A 21,588-nucleotide genomic window follows, 5' to 3' on the forward strand; every position below is an offset into this window, starting at 1 on the left:
ACCTCTATCATATCTCTCCTCAGCCACCTTTTCTCCAAGCTGAAGAGCCCTAGCCCAGCTTCGGAACCGAGGTCGGCAGCAACGTCGACATCGAGGGACACATCGACATTAGGGGCAGAGGTATGCATGGATGCTGGCGTGTTGGGAGTAGTGAGGCATCGAAGACGCTCAGTGTCTTCAAACGTACTCTGTGCAGAATACCCATTCTTGGTGTATCCAGTGCCTTGGGCCCGACCATAGCCTGGCTCATTGTGCCCTCTGTCTTCGTATGAAAAAGAGGACACAACTTGCTCGAGAAGCCCAGAAAGAGAAGCTTTTTGGGGCTCAGTCAGCTTCTGAAACGAGGTCAGCAGCAACGTCAACATTGAGGGACACATCGACATCGGGAGCAGAGGTATGCATGGATGCTGGTGTGCTGAGAGTAGTGAGGCATCGAATGGGTCTCCACCTATCTTGAGGCCTCCTGCGCAGGCCCCCCAGGACCGTCCATCATCTGACCAGACCTCGAGGCGACAGGCTGCATATGCTCTATTCTGAGGTCTATATTGTATGCCTGATTAATCCTGCTGTCTATGCAGAATACCAGTTACATTTAAGCAACTTGGCTTTATTGCAGGAATAGTTAACCTTGGGTTTCTCTAAAAGGATCATGTCTACAAATATACTTTAGATTAATTTTACCACTTCATAGGCCATTGCCTTTTAAAGTTATTAATTTCTAATGTTTAATAGCCTGTGTTTCCACTAAGGGGAGGCGGTCAATAAATATGAAAATAAAGTAGCAGTAAGGGACATCTCTGTCTTGCTCGTGGAAAAAATGTAAATGGTAGATTGCATGCCTTCTAGGGCCTGGATATTAATACAGAGCCATAAGACTATGTAGGAAAATGGTTTCAGCACCTGATCAGGGCAGTTGCCAAAAAAAATCACAGCTTACCCTGTCAAAGACCTGCGCATCTAAACTTAATAACACTTCCTGATCCAACTTTTTAGTACTGTTTCACAGCTTTCAGGACTTCAACTAAACCGACTAATTTGGTCTTCATGGACTAAATTTGGTATTATTAGATGCAGGGTGGCTGCGAATTCAGTGACATGGCTTTTCACCGTTACTTCTCCATATGATCTCCTTGGGTCTTTCAACAGGAACTGTACCTCAGTGTTGTAAACATGCTTTAGTTAAACCTGCTCTCAAAGGCCCATCTCTAGATCACTCTAATCCTTCCAATTACCATCCAATTTCTAATCTTTGTGTATAGCTTCAAACCTCACCGAGAGGGTTGTTTTTGATCAATTTTTATCTCATGTCGAACATCAAAAGATATTCACCCCAGATGGACTGTATTTAGGGCTAACCAAAGCACAGAAACTACTATTACAGCATTAACCAGTGTTCTGTCCTCTGACAGCCTTTCCCTGATTGTAATGCGGCTCTGGGGTGGGTGTGACACTTTTTTTGTCATTCTCACTGCAGAGTCACATGAGCGTAGCATTGTGGGGGGGTGTAGTTATCAGGCAACGTGATTTCACTAGCCTGTCTGCATAGAACTGTTATATGATTGGTTATGCTGTTGCTAGTTGGCACATTCTGTTCCCATTGGTGGTTTTCCCCCTGCTCACTGGCAGGCAGATGATCAAAAGCCCTGCGCTGTTCCAAACAGCGCTCTAAAATAACGCTGGAACAGCGTGGGGCGCTGTTAGACCTGTGATCAGAGGTAATGCATGCAAATTTAAGCAGCGCAATTATCTCTGATCATGGGGTAGAAGTGCGGGAGAATTGTGCCTGAGTATGCGCTCAGCACAATCCTCCCGCACTTGTTTGACAGGTCTGGGATGGAGACGCCCATCTTTAAATCGGAAGATGGATGTCCTCAACTGCCCTGTTGCAGGGACGGCCAGATTTCAAGGGGGTGTCGGAGGTATAGAGACGGGGCAGTTGAGGACGTCCAAATTTTGGACGTTTCTGCAATGGGCAGTCAAGGACGTCCAAAATTAGATGTTTTTATGAGAAAGACGTCTGCCTGTCACAGAAACGTCCAAATTTTGGACATCCTCAACTGCCCTCGCTGGCAGGTTTGCTGTAGGGGGGAATGGGGGCCTGCCAGCATGCAAATGCATGCTGGACAGGGCTCACCATTCCTCCCCAATGATCTGCAAACCCTAACACCAGCTCGGAGCTGGCGTAGGGTTTGTTTCGACCAGCGACCCAATCTTTGGCGCGCTGGTCACTGATCATTGGGGACAAATGCGTTAAGCGCTGATTAGCATGCATTTGCAAGCTATTTGCGCTAAGAGCCATGTTTAGCATGCATTTGTATGCTACTTGCGCTAAGAGCCCTTGAGCGCGTTGTTTCACGCGCTGGAGGGCTCTGATCACGGGGCAGTAGCAAATGCTGGCGCTAGTAGCGCCGGCGTTTGCTTTTCATCATCTGCCTGTGGGTTAGAGTGTGCCCTTTTTTGTTCCCTTTAGTCTGAGGTAGGCTCCATTTGTTAGACAGTACAGAACCCTTTCCTGCGTTACCCTCTGTTAGAGTACTTAGTTTTTACCTTGAATATATCTTACTAAAAAAGATATTGTACTCCATTCAACCAGCTCTGAGCTAATGTTGTTTTCAGAATCACGGAGACTCTTTGCCATTGGGGCAGAATCTCTGATCTACAGTTGACTGTGAGTAAACATTGTGTTGTTCAAATAAAAGACTTTTAGAGAGATAAGAGTCTTCAGGTATGAACTGGTGTACCGAGGTTATACGTCAGGTTATAAGACTTAGAAGCTAGCTACAAGTCTTAGAGGCCTGAACAACCAGTGAACTTCATTCCATTTTAGACACCGGATGACTCGTATTGCTAGTTTCCCTTGACCTTTCCGGAACATTTGAATTGGTTGATCATTCTTTGCTTATATCTTGTCTCCACTCCTTTGGACTTGGTGGTAACCTTACTCTCACTTGTTTCCCTTATACTTGTCAGTCTGTAGTTTTTCTGTTGTTAACCCATCTGGAACTTCTGAATCAGTTTCTCTGTGTTCTGGTGTGACAAAGTGATCCGTCTTCTCCCCACTTCCATTCAATATTTTTATTAGTCCTCTTGCAACCCTGCTACAAGACCATAACATCCATTGCTTCACTTATACCAACGATATTCTATTGGTTTGTCCAGTGTCTCCTCAGTCATTGAACATAGCCCCTATCCAAATCATATTAACAGCTTTGTCCCATTGGTTATCCTCCCATAGGCTTGTTTTAAATCCAAGTAAAATCATTGTTTGTCGGATCACTGGCTTATTATCCAATCCCATAGTACTTCTCACAATTTTTGACCTTCCTATTACACTGGTTGCTTCTTTTAAATACCTTGGGGTTATCATTGATTCAAAGCTTGCATTTGACCAGCAGATATCTAAGAGATCCAAGATGTGCCGAAAAATGGCCTGCGCTGTTGTAGACGCATGTATTGGATGTGTTCAGGTCCATTTTTCAGCACACCTGCAAAAAAGGCCTTGTTTTAATTTTTATTTTTGGCCGTTAATGGTCATGCGGCAAAATAAAAATTGGTGCATGTCCATTTTGGGCCTGAGACCTTACCACCACCCATTCACTTAGCGGTAAGGTCTCTCACGTTAACTGGGCGGTAATCATCAGCATACATACAATGCTAATTACTGCCTGGTTAGCGATGCACACTGGAAAATTTCAGGCGTACCTACTGGACTCGCGTACAAAATGAAATTACTTCCTGGGCCACGCGGTAGACAGTGGTAGTTCCAAATTGGTGTGCGCCTACGTGACTTAGTAAAAAGGCCCCTATGATTGTAAAAAAGATTTTTCTGGCTTTGGAGACTACACTTAGACATTTCTTAGATTTTTCATCATTACAAATTATAATTCGTGCTTTATCATATTTCAAAAAAATTATTGTAATATGATCTATGCAGGGCTACCTCAGTCCCAACTCCATCGACTCAAACTCTATAAAATTCTTCTGTTTGTCTGTTGTTTAGGGCTAAACGATTTGATCCAACCACCCTCTTACTAGCAAAGCTACACTGGCTACCACTTTCCTATCGTGTTCAATTTAAGGTTCTACTTCTTGCTCATAAAACCTCCCTTATTTGGCTTCATTGATTATTCTATACACCCCTTCTCGTGCTCTTAGATCACTTGATACTAACAAATTAGTATTATACTCTCTGAAGCAAGCCCACTATCAAACTACTCATCATTCTGCATTCTTTTTCTTAGCTCCTTTCCTCTGGAACAGCTTACCCACGGATATTAGATATGAACTTTCCCTGCCCCATTTTAATAGAAAACGTATTTTTTTCCCAGAAGGCCTTCGGCTTCCTACCTAAGTGCTAACCCTTTGGTCAAATGCAGAGACACACGGTATTTAACATCTGCTCCCCTACCCCCTCTTTTCCTACTGTTCTTTTCTCTGTGTGAATGTCTCTTTGCTATCTTTCATATTTTTGAAACAAACATAGTGCTGAATTCTTCCAATTAATAATAAGCAAGTGCTACTGTTAACATTAAAGTCATATAAGTATTGTCCTTGCTGCGTGCCCCCTCAGATTCCAAATAGAGGGTGAGGCAAAATGTATCCCCCTAGAGTTTTTTGCCGTTTTCTCAGCAACATCTTTGAATTTCAGTAAGAAATTTTACGTACTTATTTAGTCATCGTACTTAACTAAATGCTGTTTAATAGTAATACTTAGCTTAAGCTATGTTATCACTGACATTTTAGCGTTACTACCTAGTGATTTCTTTTGTGTTCGAGCTAAAACACAGTAACATAACATCATTCAAACAATGCAGTTAACAATGTGTTATAATTTCACAATCACTGTGAATGCTCAGCATCCATAGGCCTTCAGTCACTTTGGGAAGTTCTTAATAGCATTGTCGATCGCTCCCTATGACAGGCCTCCCAGATCTGCAGCGCTTCCTTGAGTTTGGCGATTGTTTGTGTCTTTGGGTGGAGCTTGTGCTGAGCCTCTAACATTGCTCCCCAGACAAAAGTCTACGTCATGTGATGTCATTTATAGTAAGCTGGTACCCCGTTTTGTTTATTTTTTCAATTGATGGCAGTTTTACAGTGCAAACATTTTTTGAATGCGTGAAAATAGCTGGGTGGTTATGCCTGTAACTTTGCCATGTTTAAAGATAAGCTAATTCATCTGGGTACATAAATGTAGATAGCAACAACAAAAAGCTATAAAATTTAACTTTGAAATTCTAAGCAGTTTCTGAGAAAACAGCAAAAAAATTTGAGGGGGTTACCTTTTTTTGCCTCATTGTGTATATAATCTGACATGATAATGGCACTTTGGGGTCCTTTTACTAAGCCACGGTAAAAAGTGGCCTTTGGTAATGCGAGCGCATCTTTTAGGCACGCACTGGGCCATTTTTTTTGTTAATGCGTCTAGGGAAAAGGGCCTTTTTTAAGGGGCCGGAAAATGGATATGCTCTAAAATTGAAACCAGCGCATGTCCATTTTTGGCCTGAGACCTTACCACCACCCATTGACCTAGCGGTAAGGTCTTATGTGCTACCCACGCAGTAAGCATGCAGCGTGTGCCAACTGCTATTTACTGTCAGGTAAGCGGCCTGCAGTAGAAAATAGAAAATTATTTTATACTGCAGGATTTGGCGCACTCCAAATTCAGAATTACCGCCCAGCTCACGCACTAGCTAGGCGGTAGTGCTGATTTGGCACATGCTGTACGCGCGTAGGCCCTTATGCAGCTTAGTAAAAAAAAAGCCTCTTTATTCATTTATTTTTTTAGTTGTAACATGAGTTCATTTAAATTGACCTTTATTCAGTCCTGCTGGCAGTTTGTATTTGAAAAATAAAGCATTTTGTTTTGGCTTTTTGAGTTGTTAAGACTTTGGGCCTTATTTACTAAGCCGCGCTAGAGACGCTAGTGTTTTTTTAGTGCATTCTAAATGCTAGAGACACCCATAGGAATAGCATTTAGCGTGTGCTAAAAACGATAGCGCACCTTAGTAAACAGGGCCCAAAGATTGCACTTTACTTCCCTAAGTTTTATTTTAGTTACCTCACATTACATTAATTTGAACTTTCCTTAAGTTCTGTATCTGTACTAATGGGCTTTTTTTTTTTCTATAAGCATCTGTTTTTCCCATGTAAGATATCTAATAGTGGGGCCCCTAATGGAAAGTTTCCAGCTTCCTGAAAAAGTGTTAATGACACCAGAGTTAATATGGAATAGTTTCTGCAAATAGTGCGTAAAAATCTTAAGTTTAAAATGCCCAGTTCAGATTGAACTGCTGCTTCTTGTGATGTTGGGCAAGTCACTTAACCATCCATTGCCTCAGATACAAAATTAGATTGTGAGCCCTTAAGGACAGGGAAATATCTAGTATACCTGAATGAAACTCACCTTGAGGTACTACTGAAAAAGGTGTGAGCAAAATCCAAATTAAGAAATAAGAAATATATAAGGATATGATTTAATCTAGAGTAGATTCCAGGAGGGATATTGTCTGGTTTCTGGTGGAAAGTTCTGCTTTTCACCAACTCAGCTGCTTCCCGAGCAACATCTATGGAACAAGTTAGCCTGATTTCTGGTAGAACGTTGACTCATCTGTAGCAGTATTTCTTCCAACCTTTCAGCTTCCATCTATTGCTTCCAAACCAGTTTTCCATTTTGACAGTCATAAAATAAATTAATGCTTGTGAACAGCAACACAAGGAAGGCAGCGTAATTATCTCATGTTAACAGTTAAAAAGCTTTCCATGCATAAATTGCCTCTCAACTTTCACAAAGCTCCTACATGCTGAGTATAGTAACATTATAACAGTTCATCAGACAGTTGTATTCCCAGCTGATTTCCAGCAGGACCGCACGGAGATACAGCTTCATCCTGTGCCACTTGGCCGCTACCTCCTGCGCCATCTGCTTCGCCACCACTAATGAGAGGAGACATTTGGCTGGGAGCAGTTTTTTTCTGCCTCTCCATATTTGTGCTCTGTGCAGCCGCTCACACAGCCCCTTGGTTTGACTCTAATTTCCAGATTCCAGCAATCACTGATTGTTGCGAAACAAGACTAATCATCAGAGCACAAGGATTGCTTGAGCACTGGCACAATATTGCTGTGTTCTTCAAAAGGAACAGATAAAGCGATTTGAAAATACACATTTTCAAATTAAACAGATTTTTTGCACGCGTGCAGATTTTGCAGTATAATATGCATGGTAAAGAAATGGGAGTGATTTACTGTGAATTGAGTTTAATGGGTAATCTCACTATGTTAAACTGAAAGTCACAAAGCTGGCAGTAGCATTTTTGAAGTGAGAATCTTGGTTGTGCCCTCATGTTGGATCTTGAGTTTAGCAGAGTACTGAAGATGGAATTTTATTCCCTTATTGAAGACTTTTGGTATGGTATGTGTTATATCTCATCTGTCTTCCAATATTTTGACTGAAAAAGCAGAGAATAGAAGCTTGTGACCAGGTGTGTCAGATTTCTTTTATGGAATGCATTTGTTATTTTGTCAGGCAGGAAGTTTGGATATTTAGATACTAGATAGAAGTTGTATAATATTTAGAAACTGCAGTGGAAAGGTTAAACCAGGTTTTAAAAGGTAAATTTCCCGATCTTTTTTTTTTGCTTCCTTTTATCTTGTTACCAGTCTACAAGACAGTTGACAAATAAAAATGCATTGGTTTGCAATCGGTTATTGGGCAGTTATGTTTAGTTAGAGTGAACAAAAGTTTGTTACTAATTCTGGTAATCAGCAAACTTAAGCAACATGGAAGGTTCTACTGACCAAGCCTTGCAAACCATGTGTGATCTGACCATGAACATTGACATAGGCACAGTGTCCCTTAGGCCCAGATGCACTAAACCTTAACGACCCTTTAACGAAGAAATTTTCAACCGTAGCATGCATTAAAGGCCATTTTCCGACAACGCTAGCAGCTAACGAAAACGGAATGCAAACGAGTAACTACCATTGAAATGTGGACAATTCGGGATGCACTAACCATACCGACGATTGCAACAAATCATTTACCGTGATAAATTTAACGTGAGGTCAGACCTGTCGTTAAGGACTGAGCTGTCATCTCCCTGCTTCCCCCTGCACCATAAAAATCCAAGCTGGCATGTTTAAGTGAGATTAAATAAAAATGCTACCAATAAAGAACGACAAGGTGGATGTAGTACTTCATAGGCTTCCCCCTGCATTAATAGAAAAGCAAAACAAAAATCGAAAAAAGATCAGGAGGGGGCAAAGGCGCTCGTCAGGAGCGTCCTGTATGGACGGCCTTGCCCCCCCCCCCCAAGGTCAGCGCTGCTCCCCGCTTCCGCCTGTATTAAATAAAAAATCAAAACAGAAATCAAAAGTTTATAGTAGCCCCGGTCCCCCTCCCTTCCTCTCTCTCTCTCTCTTTCTCCTTCTCCCACAGCCCTGCCCCCTGAGGTCGTCGCCGCCGCTCCCCCCCTCCACCGGACCCCCCCTCCGCCTTACCGGGCCCACGCAGCGCCTCTCACCTCTGTGTGAAGGCGCTGCACGGGCAAGAACAGCTGATCGGCGATCAGTGATGCCTCCTCCGACGTCTCTCTGTTCTTCCATCTGCTTTCTCGCTGGGAAATTAGTTGCCCATTCTCTTGTATTTTGGAAGAGAGGATACTAAATTTTTCATTAAAGTTACTCAGCTCCACCAAGAAAGATTGCATTTTCAAAAGTCTGTCCACCACCACTGGCCCATCAGGGAAAGTTTTTTGGTGGGGGAGGATGAAGTCTGTTCCCCTGTCGCGGATCACACTGGACCTGCAGCGTCGGCCTGGGGAAAGTGAGGACAGGGGTCCCACTGGACCACCAGGCTGGTTTTTATTTGTGTGCGGGGTCCAGGGGTACCGTACCCGTGGGGCCTTACAAACGGGGGGTGGACCCCCAGGCTAGGCATGCATTCAACTTAACGCACAACTTTTGAACACATGCACCAGGCGCCATCTGCCCGCTTTGGTCCCTCATGATGGAAGCTAATAGTGCGCATATCATTTGCATACTATTAGTTTCGATCATGAGGGAGTTAGGTCACGGCGTTGCTGTGGTGGTAAAATTCTGGCACCGTTTCCTGCAGCACAGGAGTTTTGATCATCGGGGTCTTAGAATTCTTGCTTGTGGTGCTTCCAGAAGGAGCTGTGTGTCTGACCCAGGACCATTGCTATATTGCCTATACAAGGTATATGGATATATAAAATTGGTGGGGGGGGGGGGGGGAGAATCCCTGGGTAACTTCAAATAAAGGCGCATGATCCCAGTACTGGCTGTGTCTGAGCTGTAGGCCTAAATTTGCTGGAAGAAACTTCTGGATAAAAATAAAATACAAAACAAGTTGCCAAAGTAACTTTTCTCACTCTACTCACAGCACCAAATGCCCCTCTTTTCAGATTCTGTTCACTCGTGTGCCTACACCTTGACAAACTTCAGGCTGGAGACTTTTGCCGGCACTATAGTATCTCTTTGTGGCGCTGCTCTGAAAATGAATGGATTTTACTTAATTACGTTACTCCAATGGGCTTTTGGACAACATTTAAATAATGAGTCTTGGGCAGGTTTAAGGTCATCGCCTTTTCCTGCGCTTTGTTTAGAACCATTTATCTTCTACCTTGAATCCATCTTGGAGACATGGAAGTTAATGAAGATTTGTGCCCCTGACGTTACCAAAAAATTATTCATTAGCCCAGGGGGAATACCAACAATATGCTCTTCATATATCTTTCTGTGGCATCTGCACATTTTAACACAAGCTTGCATATTGAGGATTTTTTGTTTGTTTTTTGCTGCTGTTGGTGAGAAGAAAGATTTGTTGATGAATTAGGCTTTTTTTCGTTTTTAATAATCAGGCAAGTAGTCTATTTCTGGTGAAGTGTTTTTAATGTGATGATGCCAGAGGTCCCTCTCCAAGGCAGTGCAGATTTTGGTTGGGGGGCAGGGGTTTCCTCATTATTCTCTTCTGGAAAAGGGGGTTGCCACAGCAGCTTGTCCGTCTGGTAGGGGTGTCCTTGTAGAAGCCAACACTAAAAGCAAGTGATGAGAGAGGTATTGGGGATTTGGTTCTTGATAAATGTTCATCTTTTGACATTATTTGGTGTATCATGATTTTTGTTAATAGCTTGTGAGAAAATGGGAATATTGCATCAAGGTAGGACAGAGCACAAATCCTTTTTCTAATACATTTTCTGTCATTGGCTTGTGGTATCAGAATACTGAAATGAAACTGTCATAGATGAGTAGGATATTAGGCTAGCTTAGCGGGGTTTAAAAAAGGTTTGGACAGCTTTGTAAAGGAAAAGTCCATAGACCATTATTAGAATGACTTGGGGAAAATCCACCATTTATTTCTGGGATAAGCAGCATAAAATGTATTGAACTTTTTTGGGATCTTGCGAGGTATTTGTGACCTGGATTGGCCACTGTTGGAAACAGGACACTGAGCTTGATGGACCTTTGGTCTATCCCAGTATGGCAATACTTATGTACTTATGGTAGAACCAGCATTAATTCTGTGAACTAACCTGTTCACATTTGTTTCTATATTTCAGGACAGGAACAAGTTTGGAAGAAGTGGCTGAAAAACAGGGCGACATGATAGAGTATCTTCGGCGGCACAATGAGCTTCTCAGCAAACATCTGTTAGCTTTAACCTTGCAACAAAACAGAGACTGAAGGTTCACCTAGAAGCAGGAAAAGGAGCATCATGTCTGTCAGAACCTGTGCCTGCGTGACCAGTGGTCCAAAACTCAGCTGAGCAGGGAATGGTTGACTCGAATCAATTTGCAATGACCTGTCATGGACATTCTTCATGTTTGGTTGTTTTTGAAGAGGACAAGAGTTTGTGGAAGGTTTTGTTCTTTTTTTTTTTTTTTTTTTTTTTTTGTCTTGCAGTGTGTAATCAAGTTGACCCATTGATTTGTCACTCTGGACTGAGTTTCCATTTTTTCTGTAGATTGTGTTTCTTATAAGCTGTGTTGGAAAAACAGTCCTTGTCTTGTAGTTGCTGGTGGATGTATTTGTCTGCACCTGTGTTGCATGGTATCTTTCTGCTATGTGGAAAGTGCTCATTTCATTAGTGGCAATCGGAGGGGTGCAGCAGGGAGTCGAAAAGGCATTAAAAGAGTGACTTCCAGCCGCCTTTCCATGGTTGAAGCTGTATACTTATCACACTGTGTGACCTTATGCACAGACCATATGACACTGCTGTAAAGGTTGGGATGGAGCCCTTGTATTTTGCAGTGCTATGGAGTTTTCCCTAACTTAATTTAAAAATAATCATCTGTTATACGTTTGGCCTTTTTTCCTGTCTCTAGCTTTTGCATATGGTCAAGTTGTGGGAAATAAATGGAAGGGCAGTGGATTATAGTATTGAATTAAAGTTTTTTTAAATTTCTGCTTGTGTTGCCTTAAGAACGGTGTTGTATATTAGTTTTCTGAGGTGAGGTGCTATCATTGCATTCTGGCTTCCAAATACTCATTCCTTTTTGAGGACTGGTATGGAGTAGAGCACTTGGAGCCATTGTCTCTGTTTCTATCTTCCTTTGAATGCAGGAAGGGTCTTGTTGGATCTTTTTCCTTGCGCTCAAATGGGGAACCCATCAATGGTTCAGAGCGCATTGCTTGTGTAAGAAAATATGTGTAGCTAAGAGACTCTATATTTGACCTCGCGGAGCAGGCTTTGAAGTATTTCCTGATGCCAAATGTTGAATTCCTCTGTGGGGAAATAGGTTTTTGTATTTTTTGAATAAAATTTTCCCTTAAAATCTGTCAGCCAATGATTGGAGAAGAGAATTGGGCGGAAAATGATCATTGTCAGATTTTTTAAAAATAATATCGAAACCCAAGCTTTTTATTTTGAACTTAGGTACAGTGCTGCTGTTAATGTCTTCATAAAATTTTGTATGGAAAAATACCTCAACTTATATCTTTTATTTCTGCCTGTACAGAAAATGAATGTATAATAAATATAATCAGAAAAAGACGTAAAGAGCGTCTTATTTCTTAACCTTAGTACCTCAGTTTTATTTTGCAGTTCATGAGAAATTTATGTATTGTAAGGAGGTTGGAGGGTCTAAGCAGGTGAGGAGGAGGTATGAGGCCAGACTACATCTCCCACAAGACCCTGAGAGAAGGAATCGGGGTGGTAGGTTCCAAAACTCTTTAGGGACACCACGTGAAAGGGAGGGAGGTAAGGGCTGGAAAGAGCAGCTGCTATGGCAGACAAGGGCCAGAAGGGGGAGCCTGATGACAAAGCTCAATTCCCTTGGGTCAGAAATCAATACAAGATTCCTCCCACCTGAGAGGAAGGGGAAGGCTCTAACCAACAAACTAGCACAGAAGCAGAGTTAATGGAGTCAGTGTTGTCAGGTGGGCGGTTTTACCGCCCAATTGGGCGGTTTTCCGCAACCCGCCATGGGAAATTTTTGCCCGCGGCGGGTCGCGGTTTTTTGGGCTTCTTTTTTTTCTTTTCCGCGGTTTTTCGGGTGTTTTTTTCGGCCGCGGGGGGCGGGGTTAGTGTCGTTTTGGGCGGGGTTAGTGATGTTCTGGGCGGGGCTGATGACGGGGGAGGCGGTGATGGGGGAGGCGTGGCCGATGACGGTGGGGGCGGGGTTGATGACGGCGGGGGCGGGGTTGATGACGCGGGGGTGGGGGTGTCAGGGGCGGGGTTTGAGTTTGGGCGGGTTTTGGGCTGTTTTTAGGCTGGATTGGGTGGGAAAAAAATTTTCCACCTGGCAACCCTGAATGGAGTGGTTGGAGGAAGGAGAGTCAGGAGGGCCCAGCACACCAGGTTTGGAGGAACCCATTGACATGGACTGTAATTGTACTCTGGGGCAGAGTTGCAGGGATTGAAGGCGGTGGGTGGTCACAGGAGTCAAGTAGCTGTGTTGTGGGAGGTGTACTGCCATTCTGCGACCCCTCAAGAGGAAAGACTTTTAAAACTGAAACCCAAGAGGTTGGAACTGGGAGAACTTGGATTTAAATGGAGAGTTTTTCTTTTTGATATGTTTTTGGAACTGAATGGGACATTAACCCTTTAAACTGAGTTTTGTGGAGGAGGGGGAATAAACTGGGTTGACTAAAAGCTGTGTTGTCTGGAACGACTTTGTTTGGACTGCTGAAGGGAGCCTACCACCACCCCAGAGGGATTGCTACCAGGGCACAGTTATTACAGTATATATGGTGATTTTCTTTTATTTGATGTGGTCCCCCTTCAAGAAAGGTGAAGAATCTTAAGGGCCCTTTTATTAAGCTGCATTAGGTGCTAATGCACACCTAACCTGGGAAAAAAAGTCCTAAAGCAGGATGTGCTAATTCTGTGTTAGTTTTGCCATCTGTGCATGCTAAGGGCCCTGTTTAGTAAGGGGCACTAACGTTTTTAGCGTATGCACAAAATTAGCATGCGCTAATTGTGTAGATGCCCGTAGGAATATTGTGGGTAAATGCAAAGCACATGCTAAAAATGCTAACACGCCTCTAGTGTGGCTTAGTAAACAGGGCCCTAAGTGCACAGTATCAGGCTTATTTTCGAAAGAGAAGGGCCCCCATCTTTCGATACAAATCGGGAGATGGGAGTCCTTCTCTCAGGGTCGCCCAAATCGGCATAATGGAAAGCCGATTTTGGGTGTCCTCAACTGCTTCCCGTCGCGGGGACGACCAAAGTTCCCGGGGGGAGTGTTGGAGGCGTAGCGAAGGCGGGACTGGGGCGTGCCTAACAGATGGGCGTCCTCAAGCGATAATGGAAAAAAGAAGGGCGTCCCTGACGAGCACTTGGCCGACTTTACTTGGTCCATTTTTTGTTACGACCAAGCCTCAAAAAGGTGCCCGAACTGACCAGAGGGAATCTGTGGTGACCTCCACTGACTCCCCCAGTGGTGACTAACCCCCTCCCACCCTGAAAAAAACAACTTTATAAAACTTTTTTTGCCAGCCTTAAGTATCATACTCGGGTCCATTGCAGCAGTATGCAGGTCCCTGGGGGGGGGGGGGGGGAGGAGGTGTGTGTGTGTGTCAGCGGAGGCATAATGAAGGCGTGGACGTCCTTTCAAAAATTTTGAACGTCCTGGACTGCCCCCCCCCCCCCCCCCCACACACACACACACAGGGACGGCCAAATTACAAGGGAGTGGAGTGGAGGAGTGGCCTAGTGGTTAGAGCACTGGTCTTGCAATCCAGAGGTGGCCGGTTCAAATCCCACTGCTGCTACTTGTGATCCAAATAAATAAATAAATAAAGGGGATGTCTGAGGCATAGCAAAGGCATGGACGTCCTTCTCACAGAAACATCCACATTTTGGACATCCTCAACTGCCCGTCGCAGTTAGCGAAGGCGCCTAACACTTGGACGTCCACCCATACTAAAAAAAAAAAAAAAAAGACATCCCTGGCGAGCACTTGGACGTTTTCACCTGGACTTGTTGGCTATTTATTTAAGGTTGTAGATGGCTATTATGAAGCCGTCTTTGGCATGTGCAGAGCAGACACCCATAACGCTTGGCTGCTCTGCACTGACTTCCCCTCCTTATGAAGGAAATCATGTGCAAATGAGCTCAGCTCATTTGCATGCGATTCAGGGGCGTAGCCAGATACCCAATTTTGGGTGGGCCTGGGCCCAAGATGGGTGGGCAGAAGAACTCTGCTCTGTTCCACAAGTGATTTGGTCTCTCCCTCTCTCACCTGCATGCCATATGGTCTCTCAAACATGCATCCCCCTCCCCTGCATACCTTTTGAATAGCAGATTTTCACCAGCGGCGAACAGCAACTAATGCACACTGCATGTTGGCCCCACAGCCTTCCCTCTGATGCAACTTCCTGTTTCTGCATAGGCGGGAATATATCACAGAGAAGGCTTTGGGGCTGGTGCGAGCAATATGTATCAGTCTCTGCTCCCTGCAGGCGAAGATTTACTTACAAGGTATGCAGGAGGGACAGTTGTTGGGAGTTTTCAGCTGGTGGAGCTCGGGGATCCCTGCCAGCCACATCATAGGTGTGCTGCTACTGGGTGGGCCTAAGCCCAAAGTGGGCGGGCCTGGGCCCACCCAGACCCACCCTTGGCTAGGCCACTAATGCGATTTCCTTCATGCATGCCCATTCCTTTCTGAATCACTAAGGGATCGGTAAAGGGGGCTTTTTCCTTTCAGTTAGTGTATCAGTTATTCCACTGCAGTGCCCCCTAGGGTGCCCGATTGGTGTCCTGGCATGTCAGGGGGACCAGTGCACTATGAATGCTGGCTCCTCCCACGACCAAATGAGTTGGATTTGGTCATTTTTGAGATGGGTGTCCTCTGTTTCCATTATGGCCGAAAACCGGGGACGACCATCTCAACATTTGTCGACCATCTCTAAGGTTGGCCTAAATGTTGAGATTTGGGCATCCCCGACCGTATTATCGAAACGAAAGATGGACGCCCATCTTGTTTCGATAATACAGGTTTCCCCTCCCCTTCGCGGGGACGGCCTGCGAGGACGCCCTCAGGAAAACTTGGGTGCCCCGTTCGATTATGACCCTCTGTGTATTTATTTTTCGATGGAATGTATCAGGGATGGAGAATGGGCATGGATGAGCTAATCAGATGGTGTGCTGACATTACTCCCCTGCTAATTGGCATGCCCATAACACAGGAGCCATTAACACCAGGAGATAGTAAATGCTCCAATGTTATTTTTGTATATTTTTAAATAGCCATGCACATATGCACATGGCTAGAAATACAATAAATAGAAAAAGCCCTTTTTGATGGCTGCAGTAGAAATGGGCTTAGTGTGTGAGAAAGGCCTGAATAAGAACATGCTAAGCCCATTTATTAGTACAACTTAATAAAGGGGCCCATTAGTAGGGGTAGCATGACAATATCTAGAATATATCTAGGGACCTCTGGGGTAAGGATTAACTTTATTCCATGTCCCTGAGGGGAAACAGTCTGGCATCCTGGTCAGAGTCGGACTGAAGGATTTAAACTAGAGTTGAGAACCGGTTATAATTACTTTGGATGGATTGTCTCTGATGGATAGAAGTGACAATATTCCCAGGTTTTAAGATAAGTGGTTTATTTCAACATGAAAAAAAGATTCTAATCAAGCAATGAATGAATGAATGAAGGTTCTCTGTTTGAATATTGCTTCAGTATATAGCCTTAAGAGGACTAAGTGATCATACATACTTTTTCTTTACTTCCATTCAATACTCTCTGTGATATAATGCACTTATAGTCATATTGATATTTGAAGTAGATCATTAAAATACCCCTCCATCCGTTTTTTATTCACAAGATCCTTTTCTTCCTTATGTAGGGAGTTTTTTGTTACTTGTGGATGTTTTTTCGGAAAGGAGGAGGAGCCCATGATACAGGCCAATTCAGTGGAGTCCTAATTAATGGTTCCCTGGGCTATTGAGGCTAGTTTATAAAGTATATGATATATATCAGTATTGTGCAATTTCTCACAGAGTGTATAGCAAGAGTGCATTCATTAGTTTTTTGATATATGTTTAGTGCACTCTAGACAATTGAAGATATATCCTGGTCAGAGTGCATTGTGTGAAATGTTGGGAAAGAGTGTTTTTTTGGAATTGCTATGGAGAGGCTAACTTGAGGAGAAAGTACCTTGAATTGGAGTCCCAGGAGGAGATGGGTGCATGCTGTGAGGCTGCAAAATAAGGTAAGGATGGGGTGGGAAATTGTGCAGAATAGACCAGCTTTAAAGGGGCTTCTCATATCTTGTCTGCTCTCATGATACCAAAAATGTAGAGCAGATGACTTATGATGGGATCAAGCAAGACAAGATTTGTAAATCTGAAGCATATCTTTCAAGTGATTACCACATAATTAGTTCAAGGTGTAGAGGCAGAGATGAATGTGGAGTCTCCCTGTAAAGCATTCCAGAAGGGGGGGGGGATCCTTCTGCTAGTGAGTCTGTCATCATTGAAATAGATTTTGGCACAGGAATGAAAGGAGACATGAACTTTAAATACCAGGATCCACAGCTAGCAAAGTTATAGCGCATTGTAAAAGACCTCACACCTTTGTACATTTTTCACATTCTGCTATCTAAAAAATACATTTCCTCTTTTAAACCCTAATCTTTAAGTTAGCAAGCTCAGGATAAAATAATGTCACCCACAGAGATGGCCTCATCTCTCAGAAATTCTCAGAAAGAAAGTTAAGTGGGACCTTTCTCTCTGTATAGTTTGGATTCTCAGTCTGCTGCGGTGGCTAAGAAAGCAAATAGAATGTTAGGTATTATTAGGAAATGAATGGAAAACAAAAATGAGAACGTTATAATGCCTTTGTATCGGTCCATGGTGCGACCGCACCTCGAATATTATGTTCAATTCTGGTCACTCCATCTGTTTCTTCCCTATGAGGACAGGCTGAAGCGGCTAGGGCTCTTCAGCTTGGGGAAAAGACAGCTGAGGGGAGATATGATAGAGGTCTATAAAATAATGAGTGGAGTGGAACGGGTAGACGTGAATCGTTTGTTTACTCTTTCCAAAAATACTAGGACTAGAGGGCATGCAATGAAACTACAAAGTAGTAAATTTAAAACAAATCGGAGAAAATGTTTCTTCACTCAACGTGTAATTAAACTCTGGAATTTGTTGCCAGAGAATGTAGTAAAGGCGGTTAGCTTAGCGGGATTTAAAAAAAAGGTTTGACTGGCTTTCTAAAGGAAAAGTCCATAGACCATTATTAAAATGACTTGGGGAAAATCCACTGCTTATTTCTGGGATAAACAGCATAAAATGTATTGAACCTTGTTGGGATCTTGCCAGGTATTTGTGACTTGGATTGGCCACTGTTGGAAACAGGCTGCTGGGCTTCATGGACCTACGGTCTGTCCCATTGTGGCAATACTTATGTACTTATGTAAAAAGCTTTAAAGTAACATAGTCTTTTATGTTGAACTGCAATTATAAAACTATTCATAAAGTAAATGAGAATATGAATAGTTGCAAAAGCAACAATGGGAGCGACTTAGAAAGAAGAAAGTGAAAGCCCTGCATCCAATAGAAAATTTGTTTCAATACTTAAGACCGCAGTTCACACGTGATTTTCTATCCTATGAAAGAACTTGAGCTAGTTCACCAAGAAGAATGCGAAACATCCTGCTGAGTAAAGTTGGTACAGCACAAAATTAAAGGAAAGGGAAAAAGTGTTCTACAATAAATATCTGCTTAGCACCATATCACATACCATTCCACATTCCATAATGTTTTCATATTGAGAAAGCACCAAAACACCACATGCTTAGCGGGATTCTATGAATTACGCCTAAAGTTAGGCGTAGTTTATAGAATATGCTAGGTGGCTGATCTTGTGAGTAAAATGCTCATTTAGATGAAGTTCAGGTGTATTCTATAAGAGTGCGCATAGTTTTTTGAAACGCCAATGGCCATGCCCCCGTTTTGACTGTGCACATTAGAATTGACGTGCACCATGTTACAGAATACTCCAAAAAGTTATGCGCGTAAATTCTAATTAAAGCCATTTAGTGTCACTAATTGGTTCTTAAGTACCAATTATCAGTGCTGATTGGCTTGTTAAGGGGTCCTTGTACAAAGGTAGGAGAACGTATTACTTTTAAAATTTGTACGCTAGTCCATAAAAGTTTATACAGTGATACCCCAGTATATATGTCTGACCTCATAGACCTACCAACCAGAAACTCAATCAGATCATCACGCTCTTATTTAAGTCTCCGCCACCATAGTTGCAAAGGACTCAAATACAAATCAGTTCATGGATCCAGCTTCTCATATATAAGTACACAACTCTGGAATGCAGTCCCAAAAACCATGAAAACTACATACGACCACCTCAACTTCCGGAAATCACTAAAGACTTACCTGTTCGAAAAGGCATATCATAATGACCCAACTTAATTATCTGAATCCAGCAATTCAAAGAAACCCAAATTTGTTATGAACTTTATATAACTTCCCTCTCTATGTTTCTCTAATGTGTCTGTACATATCTATTTCATTTAAAATAACATCATTCTATATTTGTTTCTTCACCGGAGGAGGCTTTCGCCCCACGGCGCTATGTAAGCCACATTGAGCCTTCAAATAGGTGGGAAAATGTGGGGTACAAATGTGTATATATATATATATATATATATATATATAATATAGTTCTATGGGCGCCACAAGCATTTAACACGCACTAATGATTAATGTGCCCTAAAACCGCTAATTCACCTTTGTAAAAGGACCCCCTGAGTTGTGTGTGCAACTTGGCCATGCAGCCAAATTAACACACACAGCTTGAGGTGCCATTTGTAGAATTTCTCAGAACCTGAATATCTTTATTGAAATATTTCAACAATGATATTCACATTGAGACCACTTTTGGACCTGCTGTGTGTTGCATCTTTTATTGTATACTTTACAAATATATTTACACAAACAAAGTGAAAAAATGTCTCATCCACAGGAATACAAAGCCAGCACACTCAAGTGGAAGATGCCAGAAAAATCACAAAGAGGTGTATTATCAAGGCACTTAGATGTACAAAGTTCCATAGTGCTTTGGAAATTAGCCCCATTGTCCACTGGATGAAGTGAAGACCTTTAATGGTCCAGAGATATTAACATCTGGACACACTACAGGCTGTGTTTTGGCAATACAACCATCATCAGGGGTCCTTAACAAAGAATTTAGAATGAGTTTAATATTGCAGTGTTAAAACTTGAAAAGTTTTTTTTTATACATAAACATCTAAAAAGCTGGAGTGAAAACATGTATATTTGAATGTGAGAAGTATAATATTAAAAAAAAAACAAACCTGATCAAACTTTGGGCGCTGTTTACTAAGTCATGCTAGAGGCTCGTTAGTGCAGCAAGGGGCCTTTTTACTAAGGCGCATAGGTGCCTACCTGCGTCTAACACGCATCAAATTGGCACTACCACCCGTCTACCGCATGTTCCAGGCAGTAATTGCATTTTTGGCTCGCGCCCAAAACACGCAGTAGAAAATATTTTCTATTTTATACCGCAGGGCCCTTACCTGGTGGTAATCGGCAGTTGGAATGTGCTGCACACTTACCGCTCAGTTAGCATGCGAGACCTTACCGCTAAGTCAATGGGTGGCATTATAGTCTCAGGTTGAAAATGGATGCGTGCAGGTTTTCACTTTGCCGCACGTCCATTTTCCGGCACATTTTTAAAAAATCACCTTTTTTCTAGGCATGCTATGAAAACGGATCAGCGTGCATCCAAAGCACATGCTTACATCAGCGCAGTCCATTTTTGGGCATGCCTTAATAAAAGGGCCCCTAACTGTGTAAGGCACCCACAATATTCCTATGGGCGCCTACACAGCGCCTGCTAATTTTGTGCACACGCTAAAAACACTAGCACACCTTAGTAAACAGGGCCCTTAGAGGGGCATAATCGAACGCAAACGCCCATCTCCATGGGCACCTATCTCCGAGGAGGAGTATGCAAAGGGGCGGGACAGACCATATTTTCAAAAAAGATGGGCGTCCATCTTTTGTTTCGATAATACGGTTTATGCCAGGCAAATGCATCGCATTTGGGTGGATTTGAGATGGGCGGTATCGGTTTTCAGCAATAATGGAAACCGAAGGCGCCCAGTTCAAAAACAAACAACTCCAAGGCATTTGGTCATGGGAGGGGCCAGGATTCGTAGTGCACTGGTCCCCCTCACATGCCAGGACACCAACTGGGCACCCTAGGGCGCACTTGTAACAATTAAAAAAAATAAAATAAAATACCTCCCAAGTCCATAGCTCCCTTACCTTGGGTGCTGAGCCCCCCAAATCCCCCCAAAACCCACTCCCCACAACTCTACAACATTACCATAGCACTTATAGCTGAAGGTGGGCACCTAGATGTGGGTACAGTGGGTTTTGGGGGCGGGTTGGAGGCTCCCATTTAGCAGCACAAGTGTAACAGGTAAGGAGGGGATGGCCCTGGGTCCACCTGGGTGAAGTCCACTGCACCCACTAACAACTGCTCCAGGGACCTGCATACTGCTGTGATGGAGCTGGGTATGACATTTGAGGCTGCCATACAGGCTGGAAAAAAAAGGTTTTAAAGTTCTTTTTTTTTGGTGGGAGGGGGTTAGTGACCACTGGGGGAATCAGGGGAGGTCATCCCGATTCCCTCCGGTGGTCATCTGGGCAGTTGGGGCACTTTTGGGGGACTTGTTCGTGAAAAAAAAGGGTCCAAAAAAAGTGACCCAAATTCTCGCTTCTGGCGCCCTTCTTTTTTCCATTATCAGCCGAGCACACCCATCTCTCCTCGGCCGATAAACACGCCCCAGTCCCGCCTTCACCACACCTCCGACACGCCCCCCCCGTCAACTTTGTTCATTCCCACGATAGACTGCAGTTGGAGGCGCCCAAAATCGGCTTTCGATTATACCAATTTGGGCGCCCACAGGAGAAAGGCGCCCATCTCCCGATTTGGGTTGAAATATGGGCGTCTTTCTCTTTCAAAAATGAGCTGGATAGTATAAAACCTATTAAAATCTTGCATACGTAAGTACAATGAAAAATTATATAAAGGGCAAACATAATGTAAGATCATGCAAATA

At 43.3% G+C, this 21,588-nt stretch overlaps 1 protein-coding gene across 3 annotated transcripts in view; it reads left to right on the forward strand.

Annotated features, from left to right (window-relative positions):
- The window catches only part of TMEM192 (transmembrane protein 192), a 152,924-nt gene extending 140,914 nt beyond the window's left edge, over positions 1-12,010 (forward strand). For all 3 annotated transcript variants that reach the window (XM_030191583.1, XM_030191584.1, XM_030191585.1), the window contains exon 6: positions 10,578-12,010. In XM_030191583.1, coding sequence (XP_030047443.1) covers positions 10,578-10,701 — 124 coding nt within the window. In that variant the 3' untranslated portion in view covers positions 10,702-12,010. The remainder of the gene's footprint in view (positions 1-10,577) is intronic.
- The last annotated feature ends 9,578 nt before the right edge of the window (positions 12,011-21,588 follow it).

This window comes from Microcaecilia unicolor, chromosome 2 (genome assembly GCF_901765095.1).
Source record: "Microcaecilia unicolor chromosome 2, aMicUni1.1, whole genome shotgun sequence".
Lineage (NCBI taxonomy): Eukaryota > Metazoa > Chordata > Amphibia > Gymnophiona > Siphonopidae > Microcaecilia > Microcaecilia unicolor.